The sequence below is a fragment of the Somniosus microcephalus genome, chromosome 18 (assembly GCF_052327205.1).
Source record: "Somniosus microcephalus isolate GS21.2 chromosome 18, FLI_Smic_1.0, whole genome shotgun sequence".
NCBI classification, from domain to species: Eukaryota; Metazoa; Chordata; class Chondrichthyes; order Squaliformes; family Somniosidae; genus Somniosus; species Somniosus microcephalus.
The window spans coordinates 51,017,566-51,035,864 of record NC_141004.1 but is presented as its reverse complement, the minus strand read 5'-3'; the positions used below and the strand labels follow the sequence as shown (position 1 = coordinate 51,035,864).

General features: G+C 45.4%; 1 protein-coding gene across 2 annotated transcripts in view; it reads left to right on the top strand.

Moving 5' to 3' along the window:
• Positions 1 to 18,299, top strand: part of LOC147105267 (protein phosphatase 1 regulatory subunit 12A-like) — a 287,064-nt gene that overhangs the window by 178,648 nt on the left and 90,117 nt on the right. For both annotated transcript variants that reach the window (XM_086011450.1, XM_086011451.1), the window contains 4 exons: positions 334 to 531; positions 9,921 to 10,107; positions 11,853 to 11,974; positions 14,881 to 14,922. In XM_086011450.1, coding sequence (XP_085867576.1) covers positions 334 to 531; positions 9,921 to 10,107; positions 11,853 to 11,974; positions 14,881 to 14,922 — 549 coding nt within the window. The remainder of the gene's footprint in view (positions 1 to 333; positions 532 to 9,920; positions 10,108 to 11,852; positions 11,975 to 14,880; positions 14,923 to 18,299) is intronic.

Here is an 18,299-nt window from a genome sequence, read left to right as displayed (position 1 = left end):
TGTTAACCATAACAGAAGCTACAACACCAGCCATCCTGTAGCCCCTCTGAGTGAGATTAGCCAATTAGTGCCGAATTGGGGACAGTTTTGCAGTGTAAGCCTATCCCCACTAGAAACTGCATTTGGACTCCCCCAGCTCCTTTAACGAGTCTTACAGCCAGTCGACGGGAGAATTTCACTCCCATCAATCTGGACTTGATTTGAACCTGAATCCCAGAGTACCTTACCCATTGCATCAACCTGTGCCCCATTACCCACTTTTTAAGCCAAACTTGAATTATTTGTAATTCCATGTGCACAATGCTCTTATTGTGATGTGCTTTGTTAAACTAGGGTGTAACACTAACAGACCTGCAGGAAGCCGAGAAGACATTCAGCCGAGCTCGTGCTGAGAGACGAGCTCGGGAACAACAAGAGAAGGACGAAAAGGAAAAGCAAGATGTAGAAAAGCAGGATGAGAATGAAAAGCCATTAATCACACAAGATACAGAAGAGTACAGGAAAAGATGGAGTAGAAACCAAGAGGAAGAGGTATGTTGAACTGATTGTGATCATTCCAGCAGTAGAGTGTTTGAAGAATTGGGAGCAGTTGAAAAGTGGTGTAGTGTAAAAGTGTTTGAAGTTGCTATTAAAGCTGAATAATTTCCTATGCCCTAATGAAGGGCATTGAGGCCAGATGGAACACCTTGACAGCCACACTGACTGCAAACAGCTAACTCATCGCACACTTTAAACCTGGGACCTTCCTGGTCTTTATGCTTCAGCTTGCTGAAACATTGGCAAAGCAACTTTCAAAGTTTTCATCATCAATTTGGTTAATGCAGATTGTTATTAAGTTTGAAAGAATGATGAGAAAATGTACTGGTCCAATAGGCTCTAGTATGCTTTTTAGAATTTTTAAAAATTTAGTTTTAATGTCAAAGCAATCAGTTTGCTATAAAACTGGACAAACCTTTTGAGAGTTGAATTGATTTGGTTAGCACAGCAGTGGTTTGCAAGCATCACTGCTAGACTGTTACAGGAATCTTCTTTTCCTGATGCAGGTAAAATACAATGTTATTCCTGGCCAATATTTGACTGGCCTGTTGTTACTTTCCAAGTATTCCTTTCAATTGTTTTGCAGGTAACCTAGAGAGGAATCTTATGTCTTCAAACAAATTGGAGCCCTATAAACTAGGTCACACATTAAAGGTAGTTGCATCAATAACTATCTGTGGGTAATGTTTTAGAAAGTATATCAGGATTCATGCCCCTAGCCAAGCTGTTCCAGTACAGCTACAACACTGGCATCTACCTGGCAATTTGGAAAATTGCCCAAGTATGTCCTGTCTACAAAAAGCAGGACAAATCCGACCCGGCCAATTACCGTCCCATCAGTCTACTCTCAATCATCAGCAAAGTGATGGAAAGTGTCGTCGACAGTGCTATCAAGCGGCACTTACTCAGCAATAACCTGCTAACTGATGCCCAGTTTGGGTTCCGCCAGGGCCACTCAGCTCCTGACCTCATTACAGCCTTGGTCCAAATATGGACAAAAGAGCTGAACTCAAGAGGTGAGGTGAGAGTGACTGCCCTTGACATCAAGGCAGCATTTGATCGAGTGTGGCATCAAGGAGCCCTAGCAAAACTGAAGTCAATGGGAATCAAGGGGAAAACTCTCCATTGGTTGGAATCATACCTAGCACAAAGGAAGTTGGCTGTGGTTGTTGGAGGTCATTCATCTCAATCACATGACATCACTGCAGGAGTTTCTCAGGGCAGTGTCCTAGGCCCAACCATCTTCAGCTGTTTCATCAATGACCTTCCCTCCATCATAAGGTCAGAAGTGGGGATGTTCGCTGAGGATTGCACACTGTTCAGCACCATTCGAGACTCGTCAGATACTGACGCAGTCCGTGTCCATATGCAGCAAGACCTGGACAACATTCAGACTTGGGCTGACAAGTGGCAAGTAACATTCGCACCACACAAGTGCCAGGTGATATACCTATCAATTCGTCCAATAAAAGGCGACGAGTTAGGAACGTAACTAAAGGTTTTTATTGACTAAATAACAGAGCCCACCCTCGTGGGTGATCGGGTCCAACAAGGAGGAATACCAGCCAGTCGACTACCTTTATACCTGGGCAGGTAGGTGGAGCCATGGGCGGAGTCGGAGGTGGTCAGCCCAGGTATAACAGCGCGACAAGAGGCGACCTCGTATCGTGATACAACAGTGATAACGGTGATAACAATACAACAGTGATAACTATAGTGTAACGATAAAAGTGGTTTACCACATTCACCCCTTGTTTAGATTTGAGTCCGGCGGGGTGAAGTGTACTACCAGTTCTGGTATGTCAGTCTGTCCGGAGGCCTCGTAAGCCTCTCCGATCGTCGCAGCGGCGGTGCTGCATTATCCGGTGTTAGTGCTGGTGTCTGCGTGGTCGGCGAAGGCTCGTGGGGTTCCGGCATGCCGTCTACCTGGGCTGGAATTGGGGGGGTGGTGGGGGGGGGTAAAGGTGGTGTCTCCAGAGTGCCCGAGGGTGCGAGGTCTCGTAAGGAGACAGTGTCCTCCCGCCCGTCTGGGTAAGCCACGTAGGCGTACTGGGGGTTGGCGTGCAGGAGGTTCACCCTCTCGACCAGGGGGTCTGTTTTATGGGCCCTCACGTGCTTTCGCAGCAAGACGGGCCCCGGAGAGGTCAGCCAGGTTGGTAGAGTGGTTCCCGTAGTCGACTTCCTGGGGAAAACAAACATTCGTTCATGGGGGGTGGCGTTAACGGCAGTGCAAAGTAGTGACCGGATGGAGTGCAGCGCTGTCGGGAGGACTTCCTGCCAGCGGGAGGTTGGGAGGCCCTTAGACTTTAAGGCTAAGAGGACGGCCTTCCATACCGTCGCGTTCTCTCTTTCCACCTGGCCGTTCCCTCGGGGGTTGTAGCTGGTGGTCCTACTTGCTGCAATACCTCTCGCTAGTAGGAACTGACGGAGTTCCTCGCTCATGAAAGAGGAGCCCCGGTCACTATGTATATAGTTTGGGAACCCGAACAAGGCGAAGAGGTCGTTCAGGCATTTAATGACCGTGGTACTGGTCATGTCTGGGCAGGGGAAGGCAAAGGGGAAACGGGAGTACTCATCAACAATGTTGAGGAAGTACACATTACGGTCAGAGGACGGGAGGGGCCCCTTAAAGTCGATGCTCAGGCGCTCGAAGGGGTGGGTGGCCTTGATCAGGCTTGCTCTGTCCGGCCTAAAGAAGTGCGGTTTGCACTCGGCACAGGTCTGGCAGTTCCTGGTTATGGTCCTGACCTCCTCGATGGAGTAGGGCAGGTTGCGGGCCTTAATGAAGTGGTAAAGTCTGGTGACCCCGGGGTGGCAGAGGTCGTTGTGGAGGGTCTGAAGTCTATCACTTTGCGCGCTGGCGCATGTAATTCGTGACAGAGCATCGGGGGGTTCGTTCAGCTTACCTGGCCAGTACAAGATATCATAATCGTAGGTGGAGAGCTCGATTCTCCACCTCAAGATCTTGTCATTCTTGATTTTGCCCCTCAGCTTGTTATTAAACATAAAAGCGACCGAACGTTGGTCGGTAAGGAGGGTAAATCGTTTGCCTGCCAGGTAGTGCCTCCAGCGTCGTACCGCCTCCACAATCGCCTGGGCCTCCTTCTCGACCGACGAGTGTCGGATCTCAGGGCCCTGTAGGGTCCTTGAGAAGAAGGCCACCGGTCTCCCCTCCTGGTTAAGGGTGGCGGCTAGGGCGAAGTCGGATGCATCGCTCTCGACTTGGAAGGGGATGGACTCATCCACTGCGTGCATAGTGGCCTTGGCAATGTCTCCCTTAATGAGGGAGAAGGCTGCGCACGCTTCCTCCGTAAGGGGGAAGGATGTGGACTTCATGAGGGGTCTGGCTTTGTCCGCATAATTGGGCACCCATTGGGCATAGTAGGCGAAGAGCCCCAGGGTTCTCTTAAGTGCCTTAGGGCAGTGGGGGAGGGGTAGCTCCATGAGGGGGCGCATTCTTTCGGGGTCGGGGCCGATGAGTCCGTTCTCTACTACACAGCCAAGGATGGCAAGGCGCGAAGTGTTAAACACACATTTCTCCTTATTGTAGGTGAGGTTCAGCCGTTGGGCTGTACGGAGGAATTTCTCCAGATTCACGTCGTGGTCCTGCCGGTCGCGGCCGCAGATGGTGACGTTATCTAGGTAGGGGAATGTGGCCTGCAGTCCGTTCTGGTCAACCATCCGGTCCATCTCCCTTTGGAAGACCGAGACCCCGTTGGTGACACCGAACGGGACCCTAAGGAAGTGGTATAGGCGCCCATTCGCCTCGAAGGCGGTGTACTGGCGGTCCTCGGGGTGGATAGGGAGTTGGTGGTAGGCCGACTTAAGGTCGATGGTCGAGAATACGCGGTATTGTGCAATCTGATTGACCATGTCAGATATGCGGGGAAGGGGGTATGCATCCAGCTGGGTGTATCTGTTTATGGTCTGGCTGTAGTCGATGACCAGGCGATTTTTATCGCCGGTCTTAACGACCACGACCTGGGCACGCCAGGGGCTGTTGCTCCCCTCGATGATGCCCTCCTTCAGGAGACGCTGCACCTCAGAGCTAATGAAAGCTCTGTCCCCAGCGCTGTACCGCCTGCTCTTGGTAGCGACGGGTTTGCAGTCGGGGGTGAGGTTAGCGAACAGGGAAGGTGGCGGCACCTTGAGGGTGGATAGGCTGCAGGTGTTACGCGGTGGGCGGTTTAACCTTCGCTGGTTGTCGACTGTGAGTGGGGGGAGGGGTCCACCGTATGCTAGGGTTACACTTTGGAGGTGGGATTGGAAGTCCAGCCCTAGTAGGACGGCAGCGCAGAGCTGGGGGAGGACGAGGAGTTTAAAATTTTTATACTCTGTACCCTTAACCGACAAGGTCACAGCACAGTAGCCGCTAATGTCCGTGGCGTGGGACCTCGATGCCATCGAGATTCGGTTGCGCGTTGGCAGGACAGGGAGGGAGTAGTGGCTCACCGTGTCTGGGTGGATGAAGCTCTCCGTGCTTCCGCTGTCGAACAGGCAGGTCGTGGCGTGGCCGTTTACTTTGATGTCCATCATCGACTTGGACAGGTGGTGTGGGCGGGCTTGATCCAGAGTGACGGAGGCTAGTGTGTAGGTAAGCGAGTCGTTGTCGTCTGCGGGCGAGGCGGTCGTCGGGTCCGGGGGCCCGGTGGCAGTCGGGCGTGGTGGGTAAAATGGCGTCTCCCACGAGGTAGGACAAAATGGCGGAGAAGATGGCTGCCCCCATAACTCACATGAGGCACTATTGGGGTCGGTTGCCTTGATCAAAGATGGCCGCCCCCATGACTCACGTGTGGGGATGCTGGCCTCAGTTGCCGTGAAAGAAGATGGCCGCCCCCACAGTTCGCATGAGGCACTGCTGGCCTCTGAAGATCTGCTCCTGCAGGCCTTAGAGAAGTGGCCTTTCTTCCTGCAGGTTGCGCAGGTAGAGTTCCTGGCTGGGCAGCGCGACTTCGGGTGCTTCTCCTGGCCGCAAAAGAAGCAGCCGGCGGCCCGATCGCAGGTGCCCGATGTCGGAGCCGGTGGCGGGCCCGGTCGGGTCCGGGACGCCGACGCTGAGGTAGGTCCCGGGGGCGGCGCTGCGAAGGGTATTGCGGTAGGGGTCGGGCCCGAGTCCCAGGGTCGCGAGCAGTACCTGGAAAACGCCTCCTGGTCCTGATGGGCCACCTCCAGGGAGAGAGCGAGGGCTTCAGCTTTGTCCAGGTCGAGGTCTTTAGCTTCAAGCAGTCTTTGCCGTGAGTAGTCGGACCGTAGGCCTTTCACAAAGGCATCGCGGATATTATCTTCCGTATTTTCAACAGCCGTCACCGCTTTAAAGTCACAGTTCCTGCCGAGTGCTCTTAGCGCCCGTAAAAATTCAGCTACAGACTCTCCTGGCTGTTGCGGGCGGGATCTTAGGAGGTGCCTGGTGTACATGTAATTTACCGGGCTGCGGTACTGCTGTTTCAGTAGGTTGATAGCGGCCTCGTATGTAGTCGTGTCCTGGATGAGTGCGTATACTCTCGGGCTCGCTTGGGCGTTCAGAAGTCTTAGTTTGGATCTCTGCGGGACGCCGGATTCTTCCAGGTAGGATTCGAAGCAGTCCAGCCAGTGTTTGAAGTTGAGGGCTGAGTTTGCTGCCTGTGGGTTTAGATCCAGGTACGGTGGTTTGAGGGCTTGCAGCCAAGCCGGCTGGTGTGGCTGGCGTAGCCCGGTGTCTGAAAGTTGCTGTGGCTGTGCTTCTGGGAGGGCTTCTGGCTGGCCAGTAGTAGACATCTTTAAAATTTAGTCAATAAAATTGATATACCTATCAATTCGTCCAATAAAAGGCGACGAGTTAGGAACGTAACTAAAGGTTTTTATTGACTAAATAACAGAGCCCACCCTCGTGGGTGATCGGGTCCAACAAGGAGGAATACCAGCCAGTCGACTACCTTTATACCTGGGCAGGTAGGTGGAGCCATGGGCGGAGTCGGAGGTGGTCAGCCCAGGTATAACAGCGCGACAAGAGGCGACCTCGTATCGTGATACAACAATGATAACGGTGATAACAATACAACAGTGATAACTATAGTGTAACGATAAAAGTGGTTTACCACACCAGGCAATGACCATCTCCAACAAGTGAGACTCTAACCATCTCCCCTTGACATTCAGTGGCATTACCATCGCTGAATCCCCCACTATCAACATCCTGGGGGTTACCATTGATCAGAAACTGAACTGGACCAGCCATATAAATACTGTGGCTACAAGAGCAGGCCAGAGGCTGGGAATTCTGCGGCGAGTGTCTCACCTCCTGACTCCCCAAAGCCTTTCCACCATCTACAAGGCACAAGTCAGGAGTGTGATGGAATACTCTCCACTTGCCTGGATGAGTGCAGCTCCAACAACACTCGAGAAGCTCGACACCATTCAGGATAAAGCAGCCCGCTTGATTGGCACTCCATCCACCACCTTCAACATTCACTCCCTCCACCACCGGCACACTGTGGCTGCAGTGTGTACCATTTACAAGATGCACTGCAGCAACTCGCCAAAGCTCCTTCAACAGCACCTTCCAAACCCACGACCTCTACCACTTAGAAGGACAAGGGCAGCAGACGCATGGGAACATCACCACCTACAAGTTCCCCTCCAAGCCACACACCATCCTGACTTGGACCTGTATCGCCGTTCCTTCACTGCCGCTGGGCCAAAATCCTGGAACTCCCTAACAGCATTGTGGGTGTACCTACACCATATGGACTGCAGCGGTTCAAGAAGGCGGCTCACCACCATCTTCTCAAGGGCAATTAGGGATGGGCACTAAATGCAGGCCTAGCCAGCCAGCGACGCCCACATCCCATCAATGAATTTTTAAAAAATGACATTTTACAAAAGGAAATTGGATATATACTTAAAGGGAAACACTTGCAGCGCTATGGGAAAAGAGCAGGGGAGTGCGACTAATTGGATAGCTTTTTCAAAGGGCAGGCATGATGGGCCGAAAGGCCTCATTGTGTACTGTATGATTCTATAATTCATCACTAGTTAAACATTTGGTGTATTTTTCACTCCGTTCCCAGTCTATTTCAGACAGTGACTTTGTTGTAATTGAAGCAGTTTCACTATGATGGTGTTTATTGAAGGAAACTGTTAGCTGTCCATTATTTGGTGCTTTTAGTTGGGATCAACTTTGCTTGTTGCATGTTTTCTTTCTCCAAATCCAAACTTTGTTTATTTGTTTCTGGTTCTGCAGATTGATGCCTCTTGCACTCACAAGCACAAGGGTGGTTTCAGTGACTTTTTCTGATTGGAAACAGCTACTTGAACTTGGACTTCAATACTTTTTCCCTCCCTTTCATTTTTTTCTATGCCTTAGTGAATCATAGAATGATGCAGCACAGAAGGAGGCCACTCGACCCATTGTGCCAGTGCCAGCTCCTAGGAGGAGCTATCCAATTATTCCCACTCCCTTGCTCTTTCTCCACAGCCCTTGCAATTTTTCCCCTTCGAAATATTTATCCAATTCCCCATTAAAAGTTATAATTGAATCTGCTTCCGCCACCCTTTCAGGCAGCCCAGTCCAGATCATCATAACTTGCTGCGTTTATAAAAATAAAAAAAATCTCCATCTCTCGCCTCTGGTTCTTTTGCCAATTACCTTAAATCTGTGTCCTCTGGTTACTGATCGTTCTGCCATTGGAAACCGTTTCTCCTGATTTACTTTATTAAAACCCTTCATGATTTTGAACACCTCTATTAAATCTCCCTTTAACCTTCTCTGCTCTAATGAGAACAACCCCAGCTTCTCTCATCTCCCCACATGTCTTTCTTTTGTTTGATAACTGCAGAGACAGTCTCAGCTGAGATCAGGAGTGTAGGTATTGTGGTGAGATCAACATTCTCTCAATCTGGTTCAGTGCATCAAAGCAATAGCATCCTAATCCACTGAGTGGTGCTGTTCTATTCCATGTCCCTCATTGTGACACCACCTTCACAAACTGTCAATATCCCTCACTGGGTGTTGATGTTCAGGCCTTTTAGCAGGATGTAATCTCATTTTGATACCCTGATTCTGCACAGGCTGATCATGTCATCAGTTTGTTTATAGTCACTGCCCTCCATGTTACTGCTGCTTCAAATCCAGACAGAAAATTGATTCCATAATCAAAAATATCTACTTTCTGTTGAAAGCAAATTTCAGTAAAAATTCAAACTTTGGATGAACCGAAAATGCAGACATGTCGTTGAGGACTAAAATGTGTCAACCGAGGAGGACAAGCTATAAATACCCAGAGACTGCATATTGCAGGAGCTGAAATTAATTTCACTGAGAGAACAAAAACAATTGCTCAGTACAAATGGCTAAATCACTTAAAAGTTGTAACAATAAGGGCAGAGTTGAGTTGTTTTAGAATTTTATATATTTCCATAATGTTAACATGATCCCAAAACAAAACTAGTAAGAATAAATTAGCAAATTTGTAAGTTGCAGTTTAATTTGTACAATAATTTTTCAGCTAAAATGTAGAGGCAGAGTTTCCGCCCGTGTTTTTTTTTCTCAATTATTTTAGGCGCAATTCACCCGAAATCGCCGTAACCCGCGCAAAGGATCGCGGCATTTTAAGCGCAAATTATATTCAGCGCAAATCCAATTTCCGCGATCTTTTGTGCTAGTTTAAAAAACGTTGGGCTAGAAGCTGACCCCGTCCATAAAACTGACCACACCCCCCAGGATGAGTTTCCTCTAATTGCGCTCGTTTGCAGGCCTTCGATATGGCTCTAAACATTAAGCTGGTTCTTTTGGCTGCATGGAAACTAATAGGCACGTTTTAAAAGCTTTTGAATGTATATCTTTTTTAACTTACTAAGAAACTGACTACCCCAGTATAACTAGTTAATGATTCTGCATATTTTTAAAATAGTTTTCTGTAATTTAAAATTGTTATTTATAGGTGTGGGTTAACAGTTATTTAAAAAGTTTATTTTTTCTGAAACCTATTTTCAGCTGTATTAATCAAACTGCACCAAGTTACCACTTTTAAATATATCACGGAATATTTTTTAAAGCAAAATTGTTATTTTTAAATTAAGTTTTACAACGCTAGCCAATTGCACTGGTTCATGGTAGATTTTACATTCAGTGATATGCAAATGAGTTTGACAGAAACTTGAGAAACGAAAACACTTCTCAAAACTAGAGCAATTTTGAGCGCAATTTGCACCCTGATCGCTGTTTGTGCCCAAAGCTGAAACTCTACCCCAAAGTATTAGTTTGATCCAAATACATCTGTTTACATTGAAAGTGGAGGGGTAGGGAAGACTGCCCTTGGGTGAATTTGCGACCATATATATAAAAAATGTGTGTTTTTTCCTAACGTGTTCAGAATTTTAAGGCATTTTTTTCCCCTTGTAACCAGTCTGGGTATCGCCAGTCACAATATACATCGCAACCAGATAGTCCAGCTGTACCTCTCGCATCGCCTTCTACATCAGGCAGCTTCCTGTATTCAAGCACCCAACAAAACCGACTGAATGGAGTCATAGATCAAACGCCTTCTTACCTTTCGCACTCGAGGATTTTATCCAAGGAAATGGAGAGCAATGGTAATGTTTAACTTCGTTCAGTAATCAAGAATGTCTGTTGACCCTCTCATAACATGGCCTTGAGGAATCATGAAAGCATATTTGCAAGTGTTTTATGTGGTTTCCATATTAAACCAGCGAAAGAGTGCTCAAAGAGTTTGTAGTATGCACTAAAAATATTCTAGCAAAAGTTTACTGTAGTTTAAAGTTTGAATATTTTTTAATCCATCTCATGATGAGCCAGACAGGAAAAGGATTTATACTGTGCTCTTTGCCTATTTGTGAACATTTGCCATTTAAATAGTTTAACATTTGCTCTGATTTTAACTAAACTTGGTAAGTTGGTTGAATCTTTAAACAATGTTCCTTTACAATGTAAATATTTACCACATAGTGTCTGCATGTAACACACTAATAACACATCTGTTGTACATTAAAAGTGCAGCGTGGTCTTGGCCATCCAAAGGAAGTGCTGCTATAGGCGACACTTTGACAATAATGTTACATGACAGGGTCACCTAAAGAAAATTAGTAACACACCTTTGGAACCATGCAACAGGGGATTTTTTATTAAAGTTATTTAAAAAAGTGCAGAGAAAAATAGTGAGAGTGCATAGCCTCGAAAACCAGTTGAAAAATCAAAAAGAACGAGATAAAAGGCACCCATATGTACTTTGTACAGCCATATGCAGCCTGTACAAAGACAGCTCCACAAATCAAAACCGAATATGCAAGGAAAATGATAGGAAAGATAAGTGAAGCCTCAGCAAAACCCCATAAAAGAACATAAGACAGCAAGCAACAGGAATGCCAAAAATTCCTCCAATGCAAAAAGCAAGATGATTTTTTTAATGCTTAGAAGCTAGCTGAAGACATGAAATTAAAGATTGGAAGCTGAAACCAAAATGTTCGCGCTAAACCAAAAATCCAATGAAAAACCGACTCTCTTTTGCCATCCCCTCACACCGTCCTCCCCCTCACTCCCTTGCCCTCTCTCCCCACTTCCCCCTCTTCCCTCGCCCTTCCTAGCTCCTCTCCTCCTTTTCACTTCTCACTTCCCCCCCCCCCCCCCCCTCTCCCCTCCCCTGCCCCTGGGGCTGAAAGTGTAATTGATCTGAAAGCAGCTACATGTCATTTCAATTCTTAAGTAAAACTCATAAAAATTAACCAAATTTACATGTAGCTTTTCTCTCATTGGATACTGGACTTATTTCAAAATGGTAACTGTCCATTTAGATTTAAGGAATCATTAGCATATCTTTTAATTGTTTGTCACTAAAATGCCAGAAGCTCAGTGCTGTCGGGATGCATTGAAATATTTCAAGCCTTACCCCAAGGATACACATGAATCTAGCTCTAGGTTTTCTTTCAGACTCTGCTTTCCAACAACCTGTGTGTGTCTGTAAGTACTTTATTTAGTCATATTTTGAGTGGCTTTGGGCAGCACTGAGATTGAATGCCTCTGTTTCTAGTTGTTTCTTACCTGAGCAATCAACACTGTGGTGTAAACTCCATAAGGATAGTTACACCAACATGAGCATTGATGGTTTGGTAGCTTTAATCACTGGGTAAACTCAATTGGTATAATTTCAAGCCAAACCGAGTATCTTTCATCTGGAGTTATGTTCCAATATGAAGACACCAGTGAAGTGGTGAAGTAATCTGTTGAGTTGGTATAGTATTCATCTCTATTATTAGTAGGAGTTAAAAATAAAAGTAAGTAGTTTTTTGAATAATTCTGTTTTGTGATTATTCATTTTAAAAAGATGACTCTGAAAAAGCAAATGAAGATGACAAGGATGCGAATGACAGACAGCTGTCAATAAGAGAAAGACGGCGACCCAGGGAGAAGCGACGATCCACTGGAGTGTCGTACTGGACTCAAGATGTTAGTACAGTATTTGTTAGGAATGCATTTTGCTTGGCTTTGAAGAAACAGTATCTTCAGTTGGTTACAATGAGATGCCTAGAAAAGTGAGACTAGCGTATTCAGTATTAACATTTTTCTTCAAACATTTCCCATCCAAGAAGACTGATCAAGCAGTAATCTAGAAATTGCATTCGGACTTTTTTTTGAAGCATCAAAAAATACTTTCAAAGAAATATCGGGCCGGATTTTCCGATCGGAGGCTTCCTGCGGGTGGATGCCTCCGCTCAGAAAAAATCTACGCACTTACCTGCTGGCTCCGTAGGTCTAGAGACTTCCGATCCTGGGTGTCTGCTTGTGTAGGCCATTTGATGGATGCTGATTCTATTATGACGATTTATATTTTAATTGCAGTTTAATTAAGTTTTGGTACATTTGGAAATGATGCTAATTTTACTGGATCATATAACTTTTTAAATGAAAAGGAATGCAAGATTGAAAGAATTGCTTCATCTCTCCTTGAATTGTCAGCTTGAAGTACAAGGTGAACTTTGGAGCATGAATTGAAAAGATGAAGAAGGGCAAAGTGAAAATAGCTTTATTTAAAAAGAATTATATATATAAAATAGAGGTGGTGAAAGTGAAGGAGAATGGATATGGTTTTGGTTACTATATTGTCCATCACCTGGATTTATATCTTCTATTGGTTGATGTGATAAATGGTATCTGTCAGTTGTAATGGTCCTAAATGAAATAGGTTTGGGAAATCTAAATCCTGTTCCTAATGAGTACGAGTCTGCAGCGCAAGATTAGCTGTTCTACATCACATTGTAGGCTCAGTTCAAGTAATGCAAATAGGTGGAAAATGGAAAAAACTTTTACTATTGCATTAAAGGCTAAATTTCCTCACCTTGAGGAGCTCAAACAATCACCCAAAAAAAGCCTCAAGAAAATATGCATAAAAACTTGGAGTGATTGCTGGACAGTAATTTCAAGAGGTTCAGAAATTTTAAAAACTGCAGGTATGAAACTTGAGTGGTCTAGAACACTCCTCTGAACCTTGAGCTAAACTTAATACCTTTATAACATGGAAACAGGCATTTGGCTCTACCAGTCTGTGCCCTCCACTTGAGAAAATAGTCCTGAACCTGTTTACCCACCCCATTCCCATATCCCCTTCAATCTCTCTTCCTTCATCCACTTATCCAATCTAATCTTCAACATTGACATAGGTTTCTGCCCCAACCACTAATGCTGGAAGTGAATGCCACAGCCTCAGAACTCTCTGTATGAAGCTGTTTCTCCTGTCCTCGGTTCTAAATCTCTTACATTTAATCTTGCATCTATGGCCCTTTGTTCTTGACCTTTGAAACTGCTGGAAACTGTCTGCTTCTATCTACTATATCTCATCCTTCCATAATTTTAAACACCTCTAATATATAGCCATTCTGAAAATATACTGTGGAATTGGGGACCGTTTCATTTCATTTTCATGTTCTTGTTTGTTTGCTGGTAGCAAGTGTCACATCAGACATTGGTTGGATATGTCATGGTGAGTGATGACAGCCGCACGGAAGAATCAGCGGTTGTGGTGTATCTGCCAGCTCACCATGTGATCTTCAGTTGATTATTCCGAAGAATAAGTTGAAAATGTTATTTAAACATGGGCCTAGAAATTCAGTTGCTTGCGCCAGCCGCTAGCGCCTTAGGAGGAGGAGATGTTGGGCGCTAGGCAGCTAGCGGCCGGGTGCAGCGCGCTCTGCGCCTCTCCCCAACTTCAGTAAGATTTAGCGGCGGCGCAAAGCCTTTGCGCGCGCTCAGCTGCGCGCGCAGATCCTGACGTCATTTCATCGTGCAACGCCCTTTGTTCGCCCCAAACCGGAAATTCAGTGGCGCCGCCCTATTGTGCGCCTGGCGCCCCTAGCGACTGGTAGAGGGGAACGGTTCTCAGTCGATGGGGGGCGCAAATTAAAGGGCACGCCTCCTGCAGTAGAAAAGGCAGCCTTTTTGCAACACTCCTTCTTTGTGAGAGACGGATCTTTGCAGAGAGACAAAGGTAGAGAGCTTTCTGGTTTGGCTCAACACTCGCACAGGTACTTGTGGCTTCAGGCCACAGCTTTGCACTTGTCTTTAACTTCAGAGCCATAGCATTGATTGGAAACATATAATGGGGGCTGCAATGGGTGCAAACGTTGGCCTTCTCCATAGTCCTGGGCGTTGTACAAATGAAGCAGCAGTGGTCAGGCCTTGCTTCAGGGCTGCAGTGTGCAGGGCGTGGCAGGCAAACAAATCCACCCTCCCCCTTTAAGAGCTCACCGGCGCCAGAGTGTCTGCCGTCAATCAGCAACTCGCCGCACCTGCGCAGCGCCCGCCCTCGGGGGTATCGCCCCGGGCCGCCGGCTTAGCACCTAATGATAGTTGTGCATCGCCTGTTTTAGCGCAGCAGCAACCTCTTGGGGCGATGCGACTGAATATCGGCGAAGGTGGCGCGAACTTGCGCCGGGCGCAAACTTTAGCGGCCGCCCGACTGTAGCGCCCCAAACGTGGCTATACTGAATTTCTAGGCCATGATGTTCATGGAGTGAGTAAAACATTTTTTAAAATCAGCGATCTGGGTATAATATAACTATACTGGAGTTTTGAGCCTAAAGTCTTGTTTATACTACTAATCTCAGTAAATTACTTTTAGATAAAATTTTGGCAATGGGTCATGTTTGATTTGAATATTATTGTACAGATGTAAATATATTTGCAATATTGTTCCAGAAATTCTCCTGGTCTTATTATTTATCTGGAAAATTCAAACCTGGCTGTAATTTTTTTTAATGTATTATAAAAATAGAGCCAAATCCAAGAGTGTTCCTTTAGATTTATGTCGAGATGTGACTTGAATTTCAGTTCTTTAGTGGAGTTTTGCTTTTCTTTAGGGTGATGAAAATGACGGAAAAGAGGAAGAGAAAGATATCCGGGTAAGCGTGGGTTTAGAAATGTAATGCTGTAAGCAGGTGTGAAACAGAAACTTGGCATTTCATTTTTTTTAAACTGTGAATAGCTTCATCATTTGGTGTTTTTTCTCAATGTTTGCACGTAAAACAGTACTGTAGAAACATTACAGCCACTCAAGTGAAATGGAAGGTGGCTGGTGCCAGTTTGTCAAAACAAAACTGGATTTGTGTAATATTGCAGTAGGGGAGTGCAACTGGAAAGAAAGCCAAAGTGGTACTTTTTGTGCTGAAAGACTTCAGTGAGCAATATTACAAACTCTGCTGTCCTGTAAAAATGCTTGTTCTCCAATGTTTTTTTGACAACTGCTGCAGAGGAACACAGTTATATACTGTACCCAGATAGTTTCTGTAAAGGGAACATAACGACTGAGCAGAGAGATCTCCGTGACCGTTGTGTTTATCCAGATAAATGTGTTTCTGGGTAATCAGTCATAGGCCTGTATGCATTGCTGTGTTGAAAAATAAGCTGAAACAGTGCAGATCTAAGCAACTTTATTGAGCAGCTTAAAAGGTAACATGGTACTACCAGGTTAATTTGTCACCCAACACCCAGTTGCTTTGCTACAGCAGTATTTCAAGTTAATGATGGCAAAAGGTAAATGAAGCCATGTTGATCAAAAATCTGTTAAAAATGTTGACACATTCCATGACTTACTTTATAAGGCACATTCTCTGTTCACCTGCTCTGGGAAAATTGGAGAAGTAGGTGATGAAGGAATAAACTTTCCCGTGTTGGATCAGAAATACAAAAGGATAATGAAATGCATTTGATTAGCTGAAGAGTAACACAATCAAGAACCACCACGGAAAGTTCAAGTTCATTCTTCTCTTACTGTGGTCACATTATATGCAAAGGGGATGTTGTGACACAATCTGCAGGACAGCTACATAATGATTTAAAAGCAAAATACTGTGGATGCTGGAAATGACATATGAGGAGAGAGTGGGTCGATTGGGCTTATACTCGCTGAGTTTAGAAGAATGAGAGGGGCTCTCATTGAAACTTATAAAATTCTAATGGGACTAGACAGACTAGATGCAGGAAGGATGTTCCCGATGGCAGGGGAGTCCAGAACCAGGGGTCACAGTCTAAAGATAAGTGGTAAGCCATTTAGGACAGAGATGAGGAGGAATTTCTTCACCCAGAGAGTGGTGAGCCTGTGGAATTCTCTACCACAGAAGGCAGTTGAGGCCAATTCATTAAATATATTCAAGAAGGAGTTAGATATATTTCTTAAGGCTAAAGGGATCAAGGGATATGGGGAGAAAGCAGGAACAGGGTACCGAGTTTGGATGATCAGCCATGATCTCATTGAATGGTCTACTCCTGCTTCTATGTTTCTATGTAAATCTAAACTAAAAAGAGAATGCTGGATACAATTAGCCGTCAGGCAGCATCTGTGGAGAGGGAAACTGAGTTAACGATTGAAAGTTCTGTTGAAAGGCATCGACCTGAAACTTTAACTGTTTCTACCTCTGCAAATGTTGCCTGACCTACTTTCCAGCATTTTCTGTTTGTATTACATAATGATTCATATGTTTTACAAAACATTACTGTTCCCACCGCATGCTATCCATGCACAAAGCGATCTCTTTAGACAGAGCCACATCCCCAATGAACTGAAATTTAAAACCTTACACATGGAATAAATGGGTTAGCATGCTGCAGCATTGACGATTGCTGTTTTACCATGGTATTTAGCAGCAGAATAACTCTCAATGCTCATCATACACTCCTGACCCCTCAAGAGTTGGAAAAACACCACCATGTCAGATCATATAATTCAGGCTGAAGCTGCAGCTTAGATTTATTACTAGAATGAAATTTGCACAGAGGCCAAATAAATGCAGCAGAGCAGTGTTAGACTGGCACACAACTTCTTGTCTTTAAAAAAAAAGTGACCTAGATTGTAAGCCAGTTTCAGAATCTCTTAACTGAGTCCTTTGATCTATTTACATAGATGTATGCCTTTGTGCCCAGAAAGTTGTAGCTGCCCATCATTTTGTCAGTATGTCTTGAAAGAAAATATCTAACCATCTAGATTCAGGTGCCCTTTGGGTAAAGGCCAACAAAGTACACTTTTGCAATGTGTCAGTTTCTAAACCAAGCTTCCATTCTGTAACCTCTTCAGCCTCTCTGGAAATTGCTGCATAAGGCAGCTGTTGCCATCGGGTCACAAATTGCATTGAAGGAGCAGAGAGAGGTGGCTGCTGGAGTCAGGCCAGAAGTTGATGAGGCCCAGTAGGGTGCAGTGTACCATTGTATAAGGCATTGTGAGTGAAGCATTTGCAAGGAGAAGGCCCTTGAAAACCAGAATTTTAAATGGTGAACATCACTTGAAATATTAAACTTTCCTGAGCAGATTTTAAAAAAACAAAGTGGCCAAGGCTGGACCTGCAGGGAGGCTCGCACCAAGCTACAGTGAGGCTTTGCAGTATCAGACATTTGTCACTGGAAAATATGACTGAGCTCAGAGTTGTGAATGGGAAAACCTTATTACAGTGCTATTTATAGGAATTACAAATGTAAGAGGGAGATGGACTCAAATAACGTGGCAATCTCTCAGCAATGTTTACGGGTGACAGGGCATACCTTTTTTTTGAATATATTAAAAATGGTGAGCGATTGCAACATTCTGTGGGTATTATGCCTGTTGGTGGCACTGAGGGTGGCATTAAGAAAGCCATTAATTAACATGGGGCTTGCCTGACATTAATGACAGGCCCCTCTGATCTTGGACTCCCCCTGCCCTAACTCAGTATTATGTGCTCACTTCAAAAAGATTTCGGTGGCAATCTCAAATCTTTAATTTTGTTGCTCTTGACTAATTCAAGAAACTCAAATTACTGAAAACCTACCCAAGCATATAAAATAGTCTAATAAGCGCAGACCAGCCTAATGCTATCTGATCAATCCTCTCTGATCCCTCTGGTTGTTGGTGCTGAATCCTAACTCAATCTTCAGAAGGAGCATGCATCACAACAAGCTCTCACCTCATGCTTTAGCGACACAGTCAAGCACCTTCAAATTTTTGTTTCATATGTTGGAACTGATGATCCATCATGGGAAAGTGAGTGCCACAGGTACGTACTGGCTTCTGACTGATATGCGTGAGAAGCCGGGATCTCAATTCTTAAACCCCACCTCATGCACGGAACACAGATTTGATATTACCTCTTCCCCGCTCACCTCCCTTCGCCTCTTACTTTCTTCCACTGTCCTCACCTAACCCCCTCCACTAAACACCATCTTGGACTCGACCACTACTACCGACTAACTTTTTGAATTCTGGACTCTGGCTTTCTGATTAGTTCCTTTGGTCTTGACTTCCCATGTGCAA